General features: G+C 40.5%; 1 protein-coding gene across 1 annotated transcript in view; it reads left to right on the forward strand.

Annotated features, from left to right (window-relative positions):
- psmb5 (proteasome 20S subunit beta 5) overlaps nucleotides 1–22,203 on the forward strand; it is a 34,532-nt gene extending 12,329 nt beyond the window's left edge. Inside the window, exon 3 of the mRNA XM_061935907.1 lies at nucleotides 21,830–22,203. Within this exon, the coding sequence (XP_061791891.1) occupies nucleotides 21,830–22,113 (284 nt within the window). The 3' untranslated portion in view covers nucleotides 22,114–22,203. The remainder of the gene's footprint in view (nucleotides 1–21,829) is intronic.
- The last annotated feature ends 297 nt before the right edge of the window (nucleotides 22,204–22,500 follow it).

A 22,500-nucleotide genomic window follows, 5' to 3' on the forward strand; every position in this document is an offset into this window, starting at 1 on the left:
GAGGAATACACAGTGCAGGGTTGACATTCTACTGAATTTGCATTAAATCAGGTTGTTTTAACTAATAATCATGCTGCAAGATCTAGCATTTTGCATTCAATGTTTATTTCCATTAATTTCCCATTAATTCCCATATATTCCAATTTTGCAACCCTAGTCCCCATACATTTTTAAAATCTATCTATTCTTCTATTCCTCTTTTTCTTAAATTGTTGTGTTAAACTCCATTGATGGTATTATATGGTTATAATTTCCGTATGTATTAATTTATGTTCAAAATGTAATTAAAAAAAATAGTTATTTTACATGTTTACTTGAGAAAAAGTAAGCAGATACATATAATCAAAAGACATAACCCTAATTAGACTTGTTTGTAGTGAGCAGATATTGCCACTAGATGGCACTGTAGCCTAATATGTGTTATTGCATAGCAGCGGGTAGTTCATGCCCCTCAGAACAGGGCTGATTACCACTGAAGGTGTGCTGAGAGGTATCCGTAGTGACAGCAGCATGGCAAATCGATACGGCGGAGTCTGCTGGCCAGCTAAAAGAGTAGGATGGACGCCGGATGCTGGCCCGAGACAAGCGGGTCACAGACGTATTGAACATTTAGTGACATCAATGTCCGCTTTTGTTTGGAAAGCATGGCGTGTCCGTGTGAAAAGTACCAATTTGCTTGTATCCGTTCAATGCGTTTGCCCAATAGCTGTTGGCGCTCGCACTGTCAATCAATGGTTGAAGGGACAGGTACGGATAAAAGTCAGTCATAGAATGGATGTAATGTGATTGCTCCTCACCAGTGATAAACAAGTCACCTTTCATAAAAATTATTCGATTAAAAACTCCAAAATAATTTACAAATTAATATGTCATCTAAGGCTTGCTCATGGATGGGCACCGTTCATATTTGAACTGATACGATACCAATCCCCGGTACCTGAGAGCCGATACCAGTACTCAACTGTACCCATTTTTGGTACTTTTGTGTGTGTTAATAAATACTAATTGTTGTTGTTGTTGTTGATAAAACCTATTTTTTATTGCAACATTTAAAAATGAGCTGTAATCCACTTGTTATATATTTTTTCATTATCATTATTATTTGTAGGTATATCGTTTGCAGTGTGCATATATATATATATACATATATATATATATATATATATATATATATATATATATATATATTACAGTCGTGGTCAAAAGTTTACATACACTTGTAAAGAACATCATGTCATGGCTGTCTTGAGTTTCCAATCATTTCTACAACTCTTATTTTTTTGTGATAGAGTGATTGGAGCACATACTTGTTGGTCACAAAAAACATTCATGAAGTTTGCTTCTTTTATGAATTTATTATGGGTCTACTGAACATAAGTGAGAATGTAATAAAAAAAAGAGCAAAAAAAACCCGGTATGTAATGAGAAACAGCTGACATTTTTAAACTAATAATAATAATATAATTAGTCACCTATAACACAACATTTTGTCTTTAAATATATATCTGTTTCTAGCATATATTTTTTTTAAATAAAAAAAATATCCAAATCAAGCCCTATGGGGGAAAAATGTTTAGACCCCTGATCTAAAATATTAGAAGCTTTACAAATAAAAATAAAAATATTTTTAAAATATAAACCAAGTTTAGTTAGTTAAATAAAAACAAAATAAGGAAAACTTTTATTTGAAAAATAACAACCCTAATGAACATACTGGCATCATTATTTGACACACTAGTTTATGAAGTTAAACAATCAAATTAATATCATAAGTTTTATTCTAAAAAATATAAGTAAAAATGTAAAAAGAAGAGCAAAAAAAACAACTATGGAATGAGCAACAGCTGACATTTTTAAACTAATTAATAATAATATAAATAGTCACCTATAACACAAAGTTTTGTCTTTAAATATATAATATCTGTTTCTAGCATTTTTTTTTTTTAAATAAGCAAAATATCCAAATCAAGGAATGTGAGTGTGAATGTTGTCTGTCTATCTGTGTTGGCCCTGCGATGAGGTGGCGACTTGTCCAGGGTGTACCCCGCCTTCTGCCCGATTGTAGCTGAGATAGGCTCCAGCGCCCCCCGCGACCCCGAAGGGAATAAGCGGTAGAAAGGATGGATGGATGGATGAACATGTGCTGGGTCAAAAGTATACATACAGCAATGTTAATATTTGCTTACATGTCCCTTGGCAAGTTTACCTGCAATAAGGCGCTTTTGGTAGCTATTTTTGACCACTCCTTGACAAAATTGATGCAGTTCAGCCAAATATGTGTGTTTTCTGACGTGGACTTGTTTCTTCAGCATTGTCCACACGTTTAAGTCAGGACTTTGGGAAGGCCATTCTAAAAACCTTCATTCTAGCCTGATTTAGCCATTCCTTTACCACTTTTGACGTGTGTTTGGGGGTCATTGTCCTGTTGGAACACCCAACTGCGCCCAAGACTCAACCTCCGGGCTGATGATTTTAGCTTGTCCTGAAGAATTTGGATGTATACTTTTGACCCAGCAGATTTGCTCACAATTTCAGTTGACACATACTAAATTCATAAAAGAACCAAACTTCATGAATGTTTTTTGTGCTCCAATCACTCTATCACAAAAAAATAAGAGTTGTAGAAATGATTGGAAACTCAAGACAGACATAACATTATGTTCTTTACAAGTGTACGTAAACTTTTGACCACGACTGTATATATATTGCTACTACGGTACATTTTTAGTGTACTTTATACCTGCATTATCCTCTCCATCCTTCCATTTTTCATCCTTTGTAACTGAGTTACTGTGTGGAACAATTTCCCTTGTGGATCATTAAAGTTTGTCTAAGTCTATAGTTTATGGTCGGGCTTTGTTTTTGCGCCCTAAGAAGTGTTAATACTCTTAAGTATCGCACTTATTACGAACCAGCTGGTTGATTGCAACGTGCATCTTCGTTGTAGTTTTCATTACCACATTTGGAGGTGTTGAAAACGCCATGTAAAATCGCTGATAGTAATCAGTAGCATGTAAATAGCAAAGCCAATGTATATTAGCATCAAGCCAGTGCGTTTTTGGATAAGTGGAGCCTTACTAAAAGGCCTACTGAAATGCCATTTTCTTATTTAAACGGGGATAGCAGGTCCATTCTATGTGCCATACTTGATCATTTCGCGATATTGCCATATTTGTGCTGAAAGGATTTAGTAGAGAACATCGACGATAACGTTCGCAACTTTTGGTCGCTGATAAAAAAGCCTTGCCTGTACCGGAAGTAGCAGGCGAGTAGCGTGACGTCACAGGTTGTGGAGCTCCTCACATCTGCACATTGTTTACAATCATGGCCACCAGCAGCGAGAGCGATTCGGACAGAGAAAGCGACGATTTCCCCATTAATTTGAGCGAGGATGAAAGATTCGTGGATGAGGAAAGTGAGAGTGAAGGCAGTGGGAGCGATTCAGATAGGGAAGATGCTGTGAGAGGCGGGTGGGACCTGATATTCAGCTGGGAATGACTAAAACCGTAAATAAACACAAGACATATATATACTCTATTAGCCACAACACAACCAGGCTTATATTTAATATGCCACAAATTAATCCCGCATAACAAACATCTCCATATAACCCGCCAATACAACTCAAACACCTGCACAACACACTCAATCCCACAGCCCAAAGTACCGTTCACCTCCCCAAAGTTCATACAGCACATATATTTCCCCAAAGTCCCCAAAGTTATGTACGTGACATGCACATAGCGGCACGCACGTACGGGCAAGCAATCAAATGTTTGGAAGCCGCAGCTGCATGCGTACTCACGGTACCGCGTCTGCGCATCCAACTCAAAGTCCTCCTGGTAAGAGTCGCTGTTGTCCCAGTTCTCCACAGGCCAATGGTAAAGCTTGACTGTCATCTTTCGGGAATGTAAACAATGAAACACCGGCTGTGTTTGTGTTGCTGCAGTCGGCCGCAATACACCGCTTCCCACCTACAACTTTCTTCTTTGCTGTCTCCATTGTTCATTGAACAAATTGCAAAAGATTCACCTACACAGATGTCCAGAATACTGTGGAACTTTGCGATGAAAACAGACGACTTAATAGCTGGCCACCATGCTGTCCCAAAATGTCCTCCATAATCCGTGATGTCACGCGCTGACGTCATCATACCGAGACGTTTTCAGCAGGATATTTCGTGCAAAATTTAAAATTGCACTTTAGTAAGCTAACCCGGCCGTATTGGCATGTGTTGCAATGTTAAGATTTCATCATTGATATATTAACTATCAGACTGCGTGGTCGGTAGTAGTGGCTTTCAGTAGGCCTTTAACTTGCGTTGAAGCGTATACACATTTTTTTTTGGCGAAAACTAGGGCTGGGAGATAAAACACTATCAATATATATCGTGATAGACATGTAATCAATATCAATGAAAAATGTGTTCGATAAAACGTCCTATCATTTTTTGTTTCTTCGTTGGAAGAAACCAAAAGTAACCGAGCAACGGACTAAGTGATCACTGCTAACAGCCAATCAGGTAACAGTATCAACTATCAGGTTTGGTTGCACCGTCTCATGGTTGATTTTTTTTTTGCACGAGTGAGAAGAGAAAGTACAAATGAGTGCAGCAGAGAGCCGGCCTTGATCGACACCTTTTCTAATCGAGCAAGAACAACAAAGACAGCGAAACATAAACGCCGAGGGTATAAAAACATCCACTTATTTGTAAAAAATATCACTGTTATGCAGAACTTTGTTGTAGAAATCTGCTTCCGTTTTGACACTCGCTATCAGGCTTTTTTTGCTCTGCAAACAAGCCAGGCCCACTCTGTTCGTACCCGGTCTGCATGGAGCAGAGCTTCTTATAGTATGTCACTCAAAAGTGCAATTTTTTTTTGTTAACCATTGGAATCATGACTATAGTTTGAAAATATCCAGCGAAATGTTAATAATGTTGTGCCTTTTTAATGCTGCTTTGCAAGACCCGTGTCACGTGACTTCAAACTTGACACCTCATTGGCTGGTTTCGAGACGGGATCGATTGCTTCAGTCTTAATTTACCGGAAGTGAGTCTTGCTCTTTGACACAGAATTTTTACACACAGAATTTTTAAACATTTAATAAATAAATAAAAAACACGCATTTTGCTAACTATTTTTTTTTTTCAATTAAATTGTCAGCATAATTTGATGTGAAAAATAATGTGTTCAAAAAATTCAGTTACATAAATTCAGCTTTAATAATAGACACATATTAACCTCCTTAAGTACAGTACAGGCCAAAAGAAAATGCATTTTCTTTAATTTCATTGTACATTGTCACTGAAGGCATCAAAACTATGAATGAACACATGTGGAGTTATGTACTTAACAAAAAAAAAAGTGAAATAACTGAAAGCATGTTGTTGCGTTTTGGACCAGTTGTTCCTCCCAGGGAATTCAAGTCACAAGTCGCTCCCAAGCTCTTTACGACACTTAAAGATGAGTTGAAGGGCCACCAGAGACAGAATAGGTATTTTGTAATATATTTGCAAAGCTTTGCAGATATACATTCAGACCAGTCCAGCATAGAACTTCTATCGCGTCGTAAAGATGGTCTGCCCCCCCCCGACCAAACCCTCTCCCCCCTTAAGTCGCAGGCAGTCATGTCTCTCTAGCCAAAACAAATGCCCATTATCACTCTTTCTAACATTCCAAAGCTTCAAGGTTAACACACACAGTTTACTTGCAGACAAACAGAAAGAGAACAAATGGAAAAACACGAGCTGATTTCAAATATGACTATGAAATAAAAGAAGTAACACTTAAATTCGGATATGTAAATATCTGCCTCCGACAATGTTTTATATTCTAGTTTCTTCAAAGTAGCCACCCTTTGCTCTGATTACTGCTTTGCACACTCTTGGCATTCTCTCCACGAGCTTCAAGGGGTAGTCACCTGAAATGGTTTTCACTTCACAGGTGTGCTTGGAGCTCTTCACTAAGGGTGGCCATATGAACAACGCCAACACTGTCATAAACATGTGCTACTAATCAACAGTGACAAACACATTTTCGGGGAATATTTGCACCGCAACACAACATAAACACTACAGAACAAATTCCCGGGACGCTACAATATAAACAAACGCCATAGGTGGATCTACACCTAACATCCACTGTAATGATACCAGTACAGGAGCGTATCTGGTCAATACTACTAAGATTACCGTATTTTTCAGACTATAAGTTGCAGTTTTTTTTTTATAGTTTGGCCGGGCTCCAGTGCGATTCATATATGTTTTTTTCCTTCTTTATTATGCATTTTTGGCAGGTGCGACTTATACTCCGGTGCGACTTATACTCCGAAAAATATGGTATATTGATATTTTTTAGCACCACAAAATCTTCTTTTGTTTTTATGTTTATAAACTCAGGAAATATGTCCCTGGACACATGAGGACTTTGAATATGACCAATTTCTGATCCTGTAACTACTTGGTATCGGATTGATACCCAAATTTGTGTTATCATCCAAAACTAATGTAAAGTATCCAAATAAGAGAATAATAAGTGATTATTACATTTTAACAGAAGTGTAGATAGATCATGTTAAAACAGAAAGTAAGCAGATATTAACAGTAAATGAACAATTAGATTAATAATCCATTCTCTACCACTTGTCCTTAATAATGTTGACAAAATAATAGAATGATAAATGGCACAATAGACAGCAGACTAATTAGAAGTCTTTGTTTACTTACTACTAAAAGACAAGTTGTCTAGTATGTTCACTATTTTGTTAAAGGACAACATTACAATAATAAACATATGTTTAATGTACCCTAAGATTTTTTGTTCAAATAAAGCCAATAATGAAATTTTTTGTGGTCTCCTTTTATTTAGAAAAATACTGAAAAGTACCAAAATACATTTTGGTACCGGTACCAAAATATTGTTATCGGCAATAATTAGAGATGTCCGATAATATCAGCCGATAAATGCTTTAAAATGTAATATCGGAAGTTATCGGTATCGGTTTCAAAAAGTAAAATGTATGACTTTTTAAAACGCCGCTGTACGGAGTGGTACACGGACGTAGAGAGAAGTACAGAGCAGTTGCGTCTCCCAGTCATACTTGCCAACCCTCCCCATTTTCCCGGGAGACTCCCGAATTTCAGTGCCCCTCCCGAAAATCTCCCGGGGCAACCATTCTCCTGAATTTCTCCCGATTTCCACCCAGACAACAATATTAGGGGCGTGCCTTAAAGGCACTGCCTTTGCATGCCGGCCCAGTCACATAATATCTACGGCTTTTCACACACAGAAGTGAATCCAAGCATACTTGGTCAACAGCCATACAGGTCACACTGAGGGTGGCCGTATAAACAACTTTAACACTGTTACAAATATGCGCCACACTGTGAACCCACATCAAACAAGAATGACAAACACATTTTGGGAGAACACCCGCATAAACATAACAGAACAAATACCCAGAACCCCTTGCAGCACTAACTCTTCCAGGACGCTACAATATACACCCCCCGCTACCCCCTACAACCCCCACCTCAACCCCGCCCACCTCAACCTCCTCATGCTCTCTCAGGGAGAGCATGTCCCAAATTCCAAGCTGCTGTTTTGAGACATGTTAAAAAAAATAATGCACTTTGTGACTTCAATAATAAATATGGCAGTGCCATGTTGGCATTTTTTTCCCATAACTTAGAGTTGATTTATTTTGGAAAACCTTGTTACATTGTTTAATGCAGCACAAGAAAAGTAGGCATAATGTGTTAATTCCTCGACTGTATATATCGGTATCTGTTGATATCGGAATCGGTAATTTAGAGTCGGACAATATCGGATATTGCCAAAAAAGCCATTATCGGACATCTCTAATTGCAATAATAAACATATGTTTCATGTACCGTAATATTTTTTTTGTTCAAATAAAGCCAATAATGAAATTTTTTGTGGTCCCCTTTTATTTAGAAAAATACAGAAAAGTACCGAAATATATTTTGGTACCGGTACCAAAATATTGTTATCGGCAATAATTAGAGATGTCCGATAATATCGGCCGATAAATGCTTTAAATTGTAATATCGGAAATTATCGGTTTCGGTTTCAAAAAGTAAAATGTATGACTATGTACTTGCCAACCCTCCCGATTTTCCCGGGAGACTCCCGAATTTCAGTGCCCCTCCCGGAAATCTCCCGGGGCAACCATTCTCCGGAATTCCTCCCGATTTCCACCCAGACAACAATATTGGGGGCGTGCCTTAAAGGCACTGCTTTTGCGTGCCGGCCCAATCACATAATATCTACGGCCTTTCACACACACAAGTGAACGCAAGGCATACTTGGTCAACAGCCATACAGGTCACACTGAGGGTGGCCGTATAAACAACTTTAACACGTGGCGAAGTTGGTAGAGTGGCCGTGCCAGCAATCGGAGTGTTGCTGGTTACTGGAGTTCAATCCCCACCTTCAACCATCCTAGTCATGTCCGTTGTGTCCTTGGGCAAGACACTTCACCCCTTGCTCCTGGGTGAATGTGGTAATACTGTCAAAGCGCTTTGAGTACCTTGAAGGTAGAAAAGCGCTATACAAGTATAACCCATTTATCATTTATAACTGTTACAAATATGCGCCACACTGTGAACCCACACCAAACAAGAATGACAAACACATTTCGGGAGAACACCCGCATAAACATAACAGAACAAATACCCAGAACCCCTTGCAGCACTAACTTTTCCGGGACGCTACAATATACACCCCCCGCCTCAACCCCGCCCACCTCAACCTCCTCATGAGCATGTCCCAAATTCCAAGCTGCTGTTTTGAGGCATGTTAAAAAAAAAAAAAGCACTTTGTGACTTCAATAATAAATATGGCAGTGCCATGTTGGCATTTTTTTCCATAACTTAGAGTTGATTTATTTTGGAAAACCTTGTTACATTGTTTAATGCATCACAAGAAAAGTAGGCATAATAATGTGTTAATTCCACGACTGTATATATCGGTATCGGTTGATATCGGAATCGGTAATTAAGAGTTGGACAATATCGGAATATCGGGTATCGGCAAAAAAGCCATTATCGGACATCTCTAATTGCAATAATAAACATATGTTTCATGTACCGTAATATTTTTTTGTTCAAATAAAGCCAATAATGACATTTTTTGTGGTCCCCTTTTATTTAGAAAAATACCGAAAAGTACCGAAATACATTTTTGCTACCGGTACCAAAATATTGTTACCGGGACAATACTAATGTCATGAAAATAAAGAAAACCCATTGAATGAGAAGGTGTGTCCAAACTTTTGGCTTGTATTGTACATACAATAAAGTAAAACCATAATTACATCAGAAGTGACAGGTTGTATGACAAAGTGGAATAGAAGAAGTCCATTTATTTCCTCTCTCAAATGGAATGGCAGGATAAATGCTGTACTACACTCCAGACTGTTTTATGCTAAATGGAAGAGAAGAGGCTTTGAGTGGAAATGACTCTGCATACGTTTATGGGGCACACAACAATTCTCTTAAATCAGCGCTTCTTCGCTCCCTGACACGGTTGTGAATTCTTAATGGAAAGACAGATGTCCGGCCGTAGGTTTCAAGTCTGGTGCGCACGCCGCTTTTCACCTAACTAGCCAGCTGTGCGCCCCGCATAAAGTGTCTCCTGTCAGGTGAACTAATGGAGCGGCTCGTGGCTAACGACGCCTCGCCATCCAGGCAGCCTGACGCCGCTTTTCCACCACTCATGCACTATATTGCCAAAAGTATTTGGCCACCCATCCAAATGATGAGAATCAGGTGTCCTAATCACAGGTGTATCAAATCCAGCACTTAGGCATGGAAACTGTTTCTACAAACATTTGTGAACGAATGGGCCGCTCTCAGTGATTTCCAGCGTCATAGGATGCCACCTGTGCAACAAATCCAGTCGTTAAATGTCCTCGCTCCTAAATATTTCAAAGTCAACTGTGGAAAATGGAAGAGTTTGGGAACAACAGCAACTCAGCCACCAAGTGGTAGGCCACGTAAACTGACAGAGAGGGGTCAGCGGATGTTGAAGCGCATAGTGCAAAGACTTTCTGCACAGTCAGTTGCTACAGAGCTCCAAACGTCATCTGACCTTCCAATTAGCCCACACACAGTACGCAGAGAGCTGGGTTTCCATGGCCAAGCAGCTGCATCTAAGCTATACATCATCAAATCCAATGCAAAGCGTGGGATGCAGTGGTGTAAAGCACGTCGCCACTGGACTTTAGAGCAGTGGAAACGCCTTCTCTGGTGTGATGAATCACACTTTTCCATCTGGCAATCTGATGGACCAGTCTGGGTTTGGAGAACAGTACATGTTGAACAGAGTCGGGACCCGGGGTGGACCGCTCGCTTGTGCATCGGTTGGGGACATCTCTGCGCTGCTGACCTGTCTCCGCTCGGATGGTCTCCTATTGGTCCCACTATGGACTGGACTCTCACTATTATGTTAGATCCACTATGGACTGGACTTTCACACTATTATGTTAGATCCACTATGGACTGGACTCTCACACTATTATGTTAGATCCACTATGGACTGAACTCTCACTATTATGTTAGATCCACTATGGACTGGACTCTCACTATTATGTTGGATCCACTATGGACTGGACTCTCACTATTATGTTAGATCCACTATGGACTGGACTCTCACTATTATGTTAGATCCACTATGAACTGGACTCTCACTATTATGTTAGATCCACTATGGACTGGACTCTCACACTATTATGTTAGATCCACTATGGACTGGACTCTCACTATTATGTTAGATCCACTATGGACTGGACTCTCACTATTATGTTAGATCCACTATGGACTGGACTCTCACGCTATTATGTTAGATCCACTATGGACTGGACTCTCACTATTATGTTAGATCCACTATGGACTGGACTCTCACTATTATGTTAGATCCACTATGGAATGGACTTTCACACTATTATGTTAGATCCACTATGGACTGGACTTTCACACTATTATGTTAGATCCACTATGGACTGGACTCTCACACTATTACGGTATGTTAGATCCACTATGGACTGGACTCTCACTATTATGTTAGATCCACTATGGACTGGACTTTCACACTATTATGTTAGATCCACTATGGACTGGACTCTCACACTATTACGGTATGTTAGATCCACTATGGACTGGACTCTCACTATTATGTTAGATCCACTATGGACTGGACTCTCACTATTATGTTAGATCCACTATGGACTGGACTCTCACACTATTATGTTAGATCCACTATGGACTTGACTCTCACTACTATGTTAGATCCACTATGGACTGGACTCTCACTATTATGTTAGATCCACTATGGACTGGACTCTCACACTATTATGTTAGATCCACTATAGATTGGACTCTCACTATTATGTTAGATCCACTATGGACTGGACTCTCACTATTATGTTAGATCCACTATAGACTGGACTCACTATTATGTTAGATCCACTATGGACTGGACTTTCACACTATTATGTTAGATCCACTATGGACTGGACTCTCACACTATTACGGTATGTTAGATCCACTATGGACTGGACTCTCACTATTATGTTAGATCCACTATGGACTGGACTCTCACACTATTATGTTAGATCCACTATGGACTGGACTCTCACACTATTATGTTAGATCCACTATGGACTGGACTCTCACTACTATGTTAGATCCACTATGGACTGGACTCTCACTATTATGTTAGATCCACTATGGACTGGACTCTCACACTATTATGTTAGATCCACTATAGATTGGACTCTCACTATTATGTTAGATCCACTATGGACTGGACTCTCACTATTATGTTAGATCCACTATGGACTGGACTCACTATTATGTTAGATCCACTATGGACTGGACTCTCACTATTATGTTAGATCCACTATGGACTGGACTCTCACTATTATGTTAGATCCACTATGGACTAGACTCTCACTATTATGTTAGATCCACTATGGACTGGACTTACACTATTATGTTAGATCCACTATGGACTGGACTCACACTATTATGTTAGATCCACTATAGATTGGACTCTCACTATTATGTTAGATCCACTATGGACTGGACTCTCACTATTATGTTAGATCCACTATGGACTGGACTCACTATTATGTTAGATCCACTATGGACTGGACTTTCACACTATTATGTTAGATCCACTATGGACTGGACTCTCACACTATTACGGTATGTTAGATCCACTATGGACTGGACTCTCACTATTATGTTAGATCCACTATGGACTGGACTCTCACACTATTATGTTAGATCCACTATGGACTGGACTCTCACACTATTATGTTAGATCCACTATGGACTGGACTCTCACTACTATGTTAGATCCACTATGGACTGGACTCTCACTATTATGTTAGATCCACTATGGACTGGACTCTCACACTATTATGTTAGATCCACTATAGATTGGACTCTCACTATTATGTTAGATCCACTATGGACTGGACTCTCACTATTATGTTAGATCCACTATGGACTGGACTCACTATTATGTTAGATCCACTATGGACTGGACTCTCACTATTATGTTAGATCCACTATGGACTGGACTCTCACTATTTTGTTAGATCCACTATGGACTAGACTCTCACTATTATGTTAGATCCACTATGGACTGGACTTACACTATTATGTTAGATCCACTATGGACTGGACTCACACTATTATGTTAGATCCACTATAGACTGGACTCTCACTATTATGTTAGATCCACTATGGACTGGACTCTCACTATTATGTTAGATCCACTATGGACTGGACTCTCACACTATTATGTTAGATCCACTATGGACTGGACTCTCACTATTATGTTAGATCCACTATGGACTGGACTCTCACACTATTATGTTAGATCCACTATAGATTGGACTCTCACTATTATGTTAGATCCACTATGGACTGGACTCTCACTATTATGTTAGATCCACTATGGACTGGACTCTCACTATTATGTTAGATCCACTATGGACTGGACTCTCACTATTATGTTAGATCCACTATGGACTGGACTCTCACTATTATGTTAGATCCACTATGGACTGGACTTTCACAATATTATGCTAGACCCACTCGAAGTCCATTGCATCCGGTCTCCCCTAGAGGGGGAGGGGTTGGAGCCCTTTGAGACACTTGTGATTTAGGGCTATATAAATAAACATTGATTGAATAAACATTGAACTGCATTGTGCCGAGTGTGAAATTTGATGGAGGAGGAATTATGGTATGGGGTTGTTTTTCAGGAGTTGGGCTTGGCCCCTTAGTTCCACTGAAGGGAACTTTTGAATGCTCCAGGATACCAAAATATTTTGGACAATTCCACGCTCCCAACCTTGTGGGAACAGTTTGGACCGGGCCCCTTCCTCTTCTAACATGACTGTGCACCAGCGCACAAAGCAAGAGTCTGGTGTGGATGAACTTGACTGGCCTGCACAGAGTCCTGACCTGAACCCCGATAGAACACCTTTTGGGATGAATTAGAACGGAGACTGAGAGCCAGGTCTTCTCAAACAACATCACCAATGCACTTTTGGAAGAATGGTGGAAAATTCCTATAAACACACTCCGCAACCTTGTGGACAGCCTTTCCAGAAGTACACCGAGGAAGGGCTTTGAGGTGAACGGGGGGAAGTTGGTTTTCTCATTCTATTCTCTGCTCTCCTCGTCTGCCGCTCAACCCGGGAGGCCGCCGTCCAAACTGTCCGCCCGCCCCGTTGTGCTGGTAACAAGTTCCGGGCGGTTTTCAATGAGAACCGGCAGATGTCAAGAGTGGCAATTTACCCCCATGCAAAAGGCAGGCAGTGCATGATTATTAAGGCAAGCTAACGACAGGCTGGGGAGGCTGCAATTTGTCAGTTGATAGGAATGCCATGCATTTCTCCTCCCGAGGAAAGCAAGTGGCCCTCCACATCTCTAACACTCTTTCACTCCTGTCGCAGGGAATGTGCAGCCCAGGCGCCTTTTTAATGTGAGAGACGAGCAAGTAAAATCTTTTTTTTTTTTTTTTTTAATGATCCGCCCTCCGCAGTGTTGTGGACGAGACGTCGCCGCGCATTACTCTCTGATCATTCCTAGAAATTGGAGTTGACTGTGGATTCATCACGTTTTGGAGCAATTTAGGCAAAATGGAGTGTAGTATTTGGTTTCATCTCGTTTGTCCACAGATCAACATTACTGCCTCACTAAGAAATACAGCCTCGGATTGTGTTTGTCATATTATAAGTCGTGTGGAATTAGGGCTGTACCGTATACACCAGGGGTGTGTTGCGTTTTGGACCAGTTGTTCCTCCCAGGGAATTCAAGTCGCTCCCAAGCTCTTTATGACACTTAAAGCTGAGTTGAAAAACCACCAGAGACAGAATAGGTATTTTGTAATATATTTGCAAAGCTTTGCATATATACATTGACACCAGTCCAGCATAGAACATTCAATCGCCCCGCTAAGATGGTCTGTTCCCCTCGACCAAACCCTCTCCCCTCTTAAGTCCCTGGCAGTCATGTCTCTCTAGCCAAAACAAATGCCCATTATCGCTCTTTCTAACATTCCAAAGCTTCAAGGTTAACACACACAGTTTTCTTGCAGACAAACAGAAAGAGAACAAATGGAAAACACGAGCTGTTTTCAAATATGACTATGAAATAAAAGAAGTAACACTTAAATTATGTAAATATCTGCCTCCGACAGGTGTCAAACTTATTTTCACTGAGGGCCACGTCGCAGTAATGGCTGCTTTCAGGGGGCCGCTTTTTTTAAATTAATCGACATTATGCATGCTGGTAATAACCTGTGATTAATAAAGATGAATCGAAATTAGAGAAATGTCCGATAATGGCTTTTTTGCCGATATTGTCCAACTCTTAATTACCAATTCCGATATCAACCGATACCGATATATACAGTCGTAGAATTAACACATTATTATGCCTAATTTTGTTGCGATGTATTAAATCAGTGTTTTTCAACCACTCTGCCGCCTGAAGCAGAGTTTCTTAACATGGAGTTATTCTCACTACTTTTCTTTTGTCGACCACAAAGAAAAGAACATTTTAGTTAAATGTAAGTTGTGTCTTGGATCAAAGATCCTATCCTAGCTATACAAATCTGCTGAAACAGCTACAAAAGCAACATGCTTCGACGAAGCCAGTAAAGAGAGACACACTTCACCTCCTAAGCCAGTGTTTTTCAACCACTGTGCCGCGGCACACTAATGTGCCGTGAGATACAGTCTGGTGTGCCGTGGGAGATGATGTAATTTCACCTATTTGGGTTAGAAATATTTTTTTGCAAACCAGTAATCATAGTCTGCAAATGATGTGTTATGGTTGAGTGTCGGTGCTGTCTAGAGCTTGGCAGAGTAACCGTGTAATACTCTTCCATATCAGCAGGTGGCAGCCGGTAGCTAATTGCTTTGTAAATGTCGGAAATAGCGGGAGGCAGTGTGCAGGTAAAAAGGTGTCTTATGCTTAAACCAAAAATAAACAAAAGGTGAGTGCCTCTAAGAAAAGGCATTGAAGCTTACGGAAGGCTATGCGGAACGAAACTAAAACTGAACTGGCTACAAAGTAAACAAAAACAGAATGCTGGACGACAGCAAAGACTTACTGTGGAGCAAAGATGGCGTCCACAATGAACATAACAATCAACAATGTCCCCACAAAGAAGGATGAAAACAGCTAAAATATTCCTGATTGCTAAAACAAAGTAGATGCAGAAAATGTTGCTCAAAGGAAGACATGAAACTGCAACAGGAAAATACCAAAAAAAGAGAAAAAGCCACCAAAATAGGAGCGCAAGACAAGAACTAAAACACTACACACAGGAAAACAGCAAAAAACTCCAAATAAGTCAGGGCGTGATGTGACAGGTGGTGACAGTACACCTACTTTGAGACAAGAGCTATAGTGATGCATGCTTGGTTATCGTTTAAAGTCATATCCAACAATTGCGACAACGACTCTTTGCTGTCAACCGAGTTTATGATTTCTGCTGGTGGCGTGCCTCCGAAGTTTTTCAATGCAAAAAATGTGCCTTGCCTCAAAAAAGGTTGAAAAACACTGACCTAGTATGTACAATAATATAAACCAAGTCGTTGTATTTCATTTAGGATTGTTTCGTATCTTCATTGAAATAAAAATATATTTGTATCTTTTTTAGATACAGTCAATAAATAATGTGAACATGTATCATAACATGGAAATCTAACAGAACGTGTTGTGAACGAGGATGCTTGTGGACTGGGAATTTTTATGTTTTTTTTTACACATTTTTATTTTAAAAAAAAAAACAGTTTTTCCAACGTATTAAATTTCAGTTGATTTCTCTTCTTAGTTATTATCTCTCCGGCTGTAGAAAAGACCCGCTCACAGGGCACAGAGGAGGCGTCAGTGCAACACAGTTCGCGTATTGGTCACGTGACCAAAACCGCTCATGATCGGTCACGTGACTTTCTAAAAGCGGTACGCGCACCGACACAGGGTTGCACGCGCTGATGCATCGGTGTTGCCGGACCCATCACTAGTGTGCAGGTAAAAAGTTATTTAATGCTTAAACAAAAAATAAACAAAAGTTAAGTGCCCCTAAGAAAAGGCATTGAAGCTTGGGGAAGGCTATGCGAAACAAAACTAAAACTGAACTGGCTACAAAGTAAACAAAAACAGAATGCTGAACGACAGCAAAGACTTACTGTGGAGCAAAGATGGCGTCTACAATGTACATCTGAACATGACATGACAATCGACAATGTCCCCACGAAGAAGGATAAAAACAAAGTAGATGCGGGAAATATCGCTCAAAGGGAGACATGAAACTGCTACAGGAAAACACCAAAAAAAGAGAAAAAGCCACCAAAATAGGAGCGCAAGACAAGAAGTAAAACACTACACACAGGAAAACACCAAAAAACTCCAAATAAGTCACGACGTGATGTGACAGGTGGTGACAGTACACCTACTTTGAGACAAGAGCTATATTGATGCATGCTTGGTTATGCTTTAAAATCATATACAACAATTGCGACAACGACTTTTTACTGTCAACTGAGTTTCGTTTTTTAATGATTTCTGCTGGTGGTGTGCCTCCGCATTTTTTCAACGCAAAAAATGTGCCTTGGCTCAAAAAAGGTTGAAAATCACTGCATTGAACAATGTAACAAGGTTTTCCAAAAAAAAATCAACTCAAGTTATGGAAAAAAAATGCCAACATGGCACTGCCATATTTATTATTGAAGTCACAAAGTGCATTATTGTTTTTTAACATGCCTCAAAACAGCAGCTTGGAATTTGGGACATGCTCTCCCTGAGAGAGCACGAGGAGGTTGAGGTGGGCGGGGTTGAGATGGAGGGGGTTAGGGGGTATATTGTAGCGTCCCGGAAGAGTTAGTGCTGCAAGGGGTTCTGGGTATTTGTTCTGTTGTGTTTATGTTGTGTTAGGGTGCGGGTGTTCTCCCGAAATGTGTTTGGCATTCTTGTTTGGTGTGGGTTCACAGTGTGGCGCATATTTGTAACAGTGTTAACGTTGTTTATACGGCCACCCTCAGTGAGACCTGCATGGCTGTTGACCAAGTATGATTTGCATTCACTTGTGTACGTGAAAAGCCGTACTCAAAGGCAGTGCCTTTAAGGCACGACCCCAATATTGTTGTCTGGGTGGAAATCGGGAGAAATTCGGGAGAATGGTTGCCCCGGGAGATTTTCGGGAGGGCCACTGAAATTCGGGAGTCACCCGGGAAAATCTCCCTATGTCCGTGTACCACTCCGTACAGCGGCGTTTTAAATAGTCATACATTTTACTTTTTGAAAGCGATTCCGATAATTTCCGATATTACATTTTAAAGCATTTATCGGCCGATAATATCAGCAGTCTGATATTATCGGACATCTCTATGATTATTAGAATTTTTCATGTATAACTTGCTTTAAAATCATAAATAAAGATGACAAGCAGATATTAAAGTATTTGTTTTTATCTCACCAAAATAGTGTTGCAATACAGTATATTATAATATAATTGGCATGATCAGATATTATTAAAGTTTAAAATATGCAAAAAAAAATTCTGTTAAAATTGTAGATGTATTGTGTGCTTTTTTTCATTTTTTCTCTCTTTTTCTTTTTCTTTTAAATTGTAATTTTTCTACCTTTTTACATCATGGCCAGGGGGCTACAGATGAAAACTGGCTAATTCTGGCTTTTTTTTAACCATGTGTAGTCATGTGTTTTATGAAATTGCATTGTCCCCTTTGAAATAAACTAATCTAAAAAAAAAAAAAAAAGGATTATTGAAACCCATTTTTCCCAAGATTTCACGGTCCACATAAAAACCCAAGGCCTCGGGCCTTGGGTTTGACACCTGTGGTATGTAGGCTGTACGGTATACATCAGGGGTGTCAAACTCCTTTTCACTGAGGGCCACATCAAAGTAATGACTGCTTTCAGAGAGCCGCTTTTTTTAAAATTAATAGACATTATGCATGCAGGTAATAAACTGTGATTAATCGAAATGCATAAGCATTTGATTATTAGATTTTTTAAATGTACTCTATATTGCCAAAACTATTTGGCCACCTGCCTTGACTCACATAAGAACTTGAAGTGCCATCCCATTCCTAACCCATAGGGTTCAATATGATGTGGGTCCACATTTTGCAGCTATTACAGCTTCAACTCTCCTGGGAAGGCTGTCCACAAGGTTGCGGAGTGTGTTTATAGGAATTTTCGACCGTTCTTCCAAAAGCGCATCGGTGAGGTCACACACTAATGTTGGTTGAGAAAGCCTGGCTCTCAGTCTACCTTCTAATTCATCCCAAAGGTGTCCTATCGGGTTCAGGTCAGGACTCTGTGCAGGCCAGTCAAGTTCATCCACACCAGATTTAGTCATCCATGTCTTTATGGACCTTGCTTTGTGCACTGTGTATGCAAACTTTTGACCACAACTGTATATTAACACAAACACACACAGAAATGCTGAAAATTGGTAGCATTGACCAAATGGGTTCAAATGGTAATGGTAGAAAACATGTCATGTTAATCCTAGCATTATTGATCTGCCTTCAATCTGTTAGCAGATTCAAAAAGGTCAGGTTCAAACACTGATGACATCTATTAAACAAGACAAGAGGCAAAGAATTAAACAGAGACAGAATTCAATTTGGACTCAATATATTTTGAGAAAAGTCGCCCGGACATTGTATCCTTCTACAATCTCCAGCACGCTCTCCCAAAAGATTGCACGCCTCCTTCTTTTATTTTGGACCCTCCCCGACCACATGGCCACCGCTGTTTCCAAAAGACAAAGGTCGCAAAAAGTTCACAAAAAAGGTCGTAAACAATTCACAGGAAAGGTCAGTTCAAAAAGAGTTTGTAAAATAGTTCAAAAAGAGTTTGTCTGGAAATTGGGCAGATCCTGTCATCTCTCCACTTTGAAGTCCACGGGCCAGAACAACATCCTTCTGTTGATTACCATACATGAAAGGAAACCGAAAACCCTTCATGTGGCTCTCCCCCTTACACAGTGGAGTTTTACAAACATTCTTCTTGGTAGGTTTCAAAGACAGCTTTTGTCTTCTTACAAACCCCGTTTCCATATGAGTTGGGAAATTGTGTTAGATGTAAATATAAACGGAATACAATGATTTGCAAATCATTTTCAACCCATATTCAGTTGAATGCACTACAAAGACAACATATTTGATGTTCAAACTCATAAACTTTTTTTTTTTTTTGCAAATAATAATTTACTTAGAATTTCATGGCTGCAACACGTGCCAAAGTAGTTGGGAAAGGGCATGTTCACCACTGTGTTACATGGCCTTTCCTTTTAACAACACTCAGTAAACGTTTGGGAACTGAGGAGACACATTTTTTAAGCTTCTCAGGTGGAATTCTTTCCCATTCTTGCTTGATGTACAGCTTAAGTTGTTCAACAGTCCGGGGGTCTCCGTTGTGGTATTTTAAAAACACGCATTTTTGCGCCACACATTTTCAATGGGAGACAGGTCTGGACTACAGGCAGGCCAGTCTAGTACCCGCACTCTTTTACTATGAAGCCATGTTGATGTAACACGTGGCTTGACATTGTCTTGTTGAAATAAGCAGGGGCGTCCATGGTAACGTTGCTTGGATGGCAAAATATGATGCTCCAAAACCTGTATGTACCTTTCAGCATTAATGGCGCCTTCACAGATGTGTAAGTTACCCATGTCTTGGGCACTAATACACCCCCATACCATCACACATGCTGGCTTTTCAACTTTGCACCTATAACAATCCGGATGGTTCTTTTCCTCTTTGGTCCGGAGGACACTACGTCCACAGTTTCCAAAAACAATTTGAAATGTGGACTTGTCAGACCACAGAACACTTTTCCACTTTGTATCAGTCCATCTTAGATGAGCTCAGGCCTAGCGAAGCCGACGGCGTTTCTGGGTGTTGTTGATAAACGGTTTTCGCCTTGCATAGGAGAGATTTAACTTGCACTTACAGATGTAGCGACCAACTGTAGTTACTGACAGTGGGTTTCTGAAGTGTTCCTGAGCCCATGTGGTGATATCCTTTACACACTGATGTCGCTTGTTGATGCAGTACCGCCTGAGGGATCGAAGGGCACGGGCTTAACTGCTTACGTGCAGTGATTTCTCTAGATTCTCTGAACCCTTTGATGATATTACGGACCGTAGATGGTGAAATCCCTAAATTCCTTGCAATAGCTGGTTGAGAAAGGTTTTTCTTAAATTGTTCAACAATTTGCTCACACATTTGTTGACAAATCCTTGTTTGTGAATGACTGAGCATTTCATGGAATCTACTTTTATACCCAATCATGGCACCCACCTGTTCCCAATTTGCCTGTTCACCTGTGGGATGTTCCAAATAAGTGTTTGATGAGCATTCCTCAACTTTATCAGTATTTATTGCCACCTTTCCCAACTTCTTTGTCACGTGTTGCTGGCATCAAATTGTAAAGTTAATGATTATTTGCAAAATCAGTTTGAACATCAAATATGTTGTCTTTGTAGCATATTCAACTGAATATGGGTTGAAAATGATTTGCAAATCATTGTATTCCGTTTATATTTACATCTGACACATATTTCCCAACTCATATGGAAACGGGGTTTGTAGTTCAAAAAGAGTTCGTCTGGAAATTGGGCAGATCCTGTCATCTCTCCGCTTTGAAGTGCTTGGGCCAGAACTACATCCTTCTGATGATTACCATACATGAGAGAAAACAGAAAACCCTTTGTGTGGCTCTCCGCCTTACACAATGGAGTTTTACGAGCATTCTTCTTGGTAGGTTTCAAAGACAGCTTTTGTCTTCTTACTTGACAGAATGTAACACAAAGTTTTTTGTGATAATCAAGAAACAAGTATTCTAACACTGTAATTCAGTGGAAGGATGAGAAGAACGCCAGTCACATGTCCACTGGATATGCTCATAGTGCTGCTCCACCCTGGAGGTGTAAGGTGCAGCTATCTGTGCAGCCTGGGCCGCGGGTCGATAGTTAATTTTTGGCAGGTCTGCCAGGATCAATAAAGCCTGGAGCGAGGCCCCCTGAGCGCACCACGACGTGGCCCGGGCACCGTCAGCAGGTCGCTTCACTTGACTTGAAGTGCATGTGCTGTACTTTCCTGCCAGCTCTACTTAACTCTGAAAGGTTGCAGCTGCTCACGTCCTCTCCAGAAGACGCTTTAAAGTAAAAAGTTGGTGTTTAAGGTTCATTAGTGTCTCGGTTTTCTTGTAGCTGGCTAAAGTGTCCTCGCTTGTTTCCTCAGGACTGTACTACGTGGACTCGGAGGGGAACCGAGTGTGCGGCGACCTGTTCGCGGTGGGCTCCGGCTCCATGTACGCCTACGGCGTGATGGACAGCGGCATTCGGCAGGACCTAAGCGTGGAGGAGGCGTGCGACCTGGGCCGCCGCGCCATCTACCAGGCCACGTACCGCGACGCCTACAGCGGCGGGCAGGTCAACCTGTACCACGTCCACAGCGAGGGCTGGACCAGGGTCTCTCAGGACGACGTGCTAGAGCTGCACCACCGATACAAAGATCAGGCTTGATTACTCCCAATTCTCTCCTTTTATTCTTGTATCCACAATTCTCTGAAAAATCTGTTTGGTCGATATTAATAAAGAACAAAAAAGCACTCATTTACCCTCCGTTCTCCTATTCCATTAAAAGTCTTTTTGAATGATTAGATCAAAGCTCTTTGTTCTTACAACGTTGGAGAGGAGCTGCAAAGGGCCAATGACTCAACTTATTTTGGTGCAGAGTGGGAGTGAGTCCATGCTGGCCGTGTCTTTAATGTGGAACATTCACTGGGAAACTAAAACGTGTGAAAGCTCATTCCAAGGACGTACATTTCATAGATGTACGGCAGGCCTGGGCAATTATTCTGACTCAGAGGGTGGGGGCCAAATTTAGAGAAAAAAAAGTGTTTGGGGCCG

The sequence above is a fragment of the Nerophis lumbriciformis genome, linkage group LG03 (assembly GCF_033978685.3).
Source record: "Nerophis lumbriciformis linkage group LG03, RoL_Nlum_v2.1, whole genome shotgun sequence".
In the NCBI taxonomy this organism is placed as follows: domain Eukaryota; kingdom Metazoa; phylum Chordata; class Actinopteri; order Syngnathiformes; family Syngnathidae; genus Nerophis; species Nerophis lumbriciformis.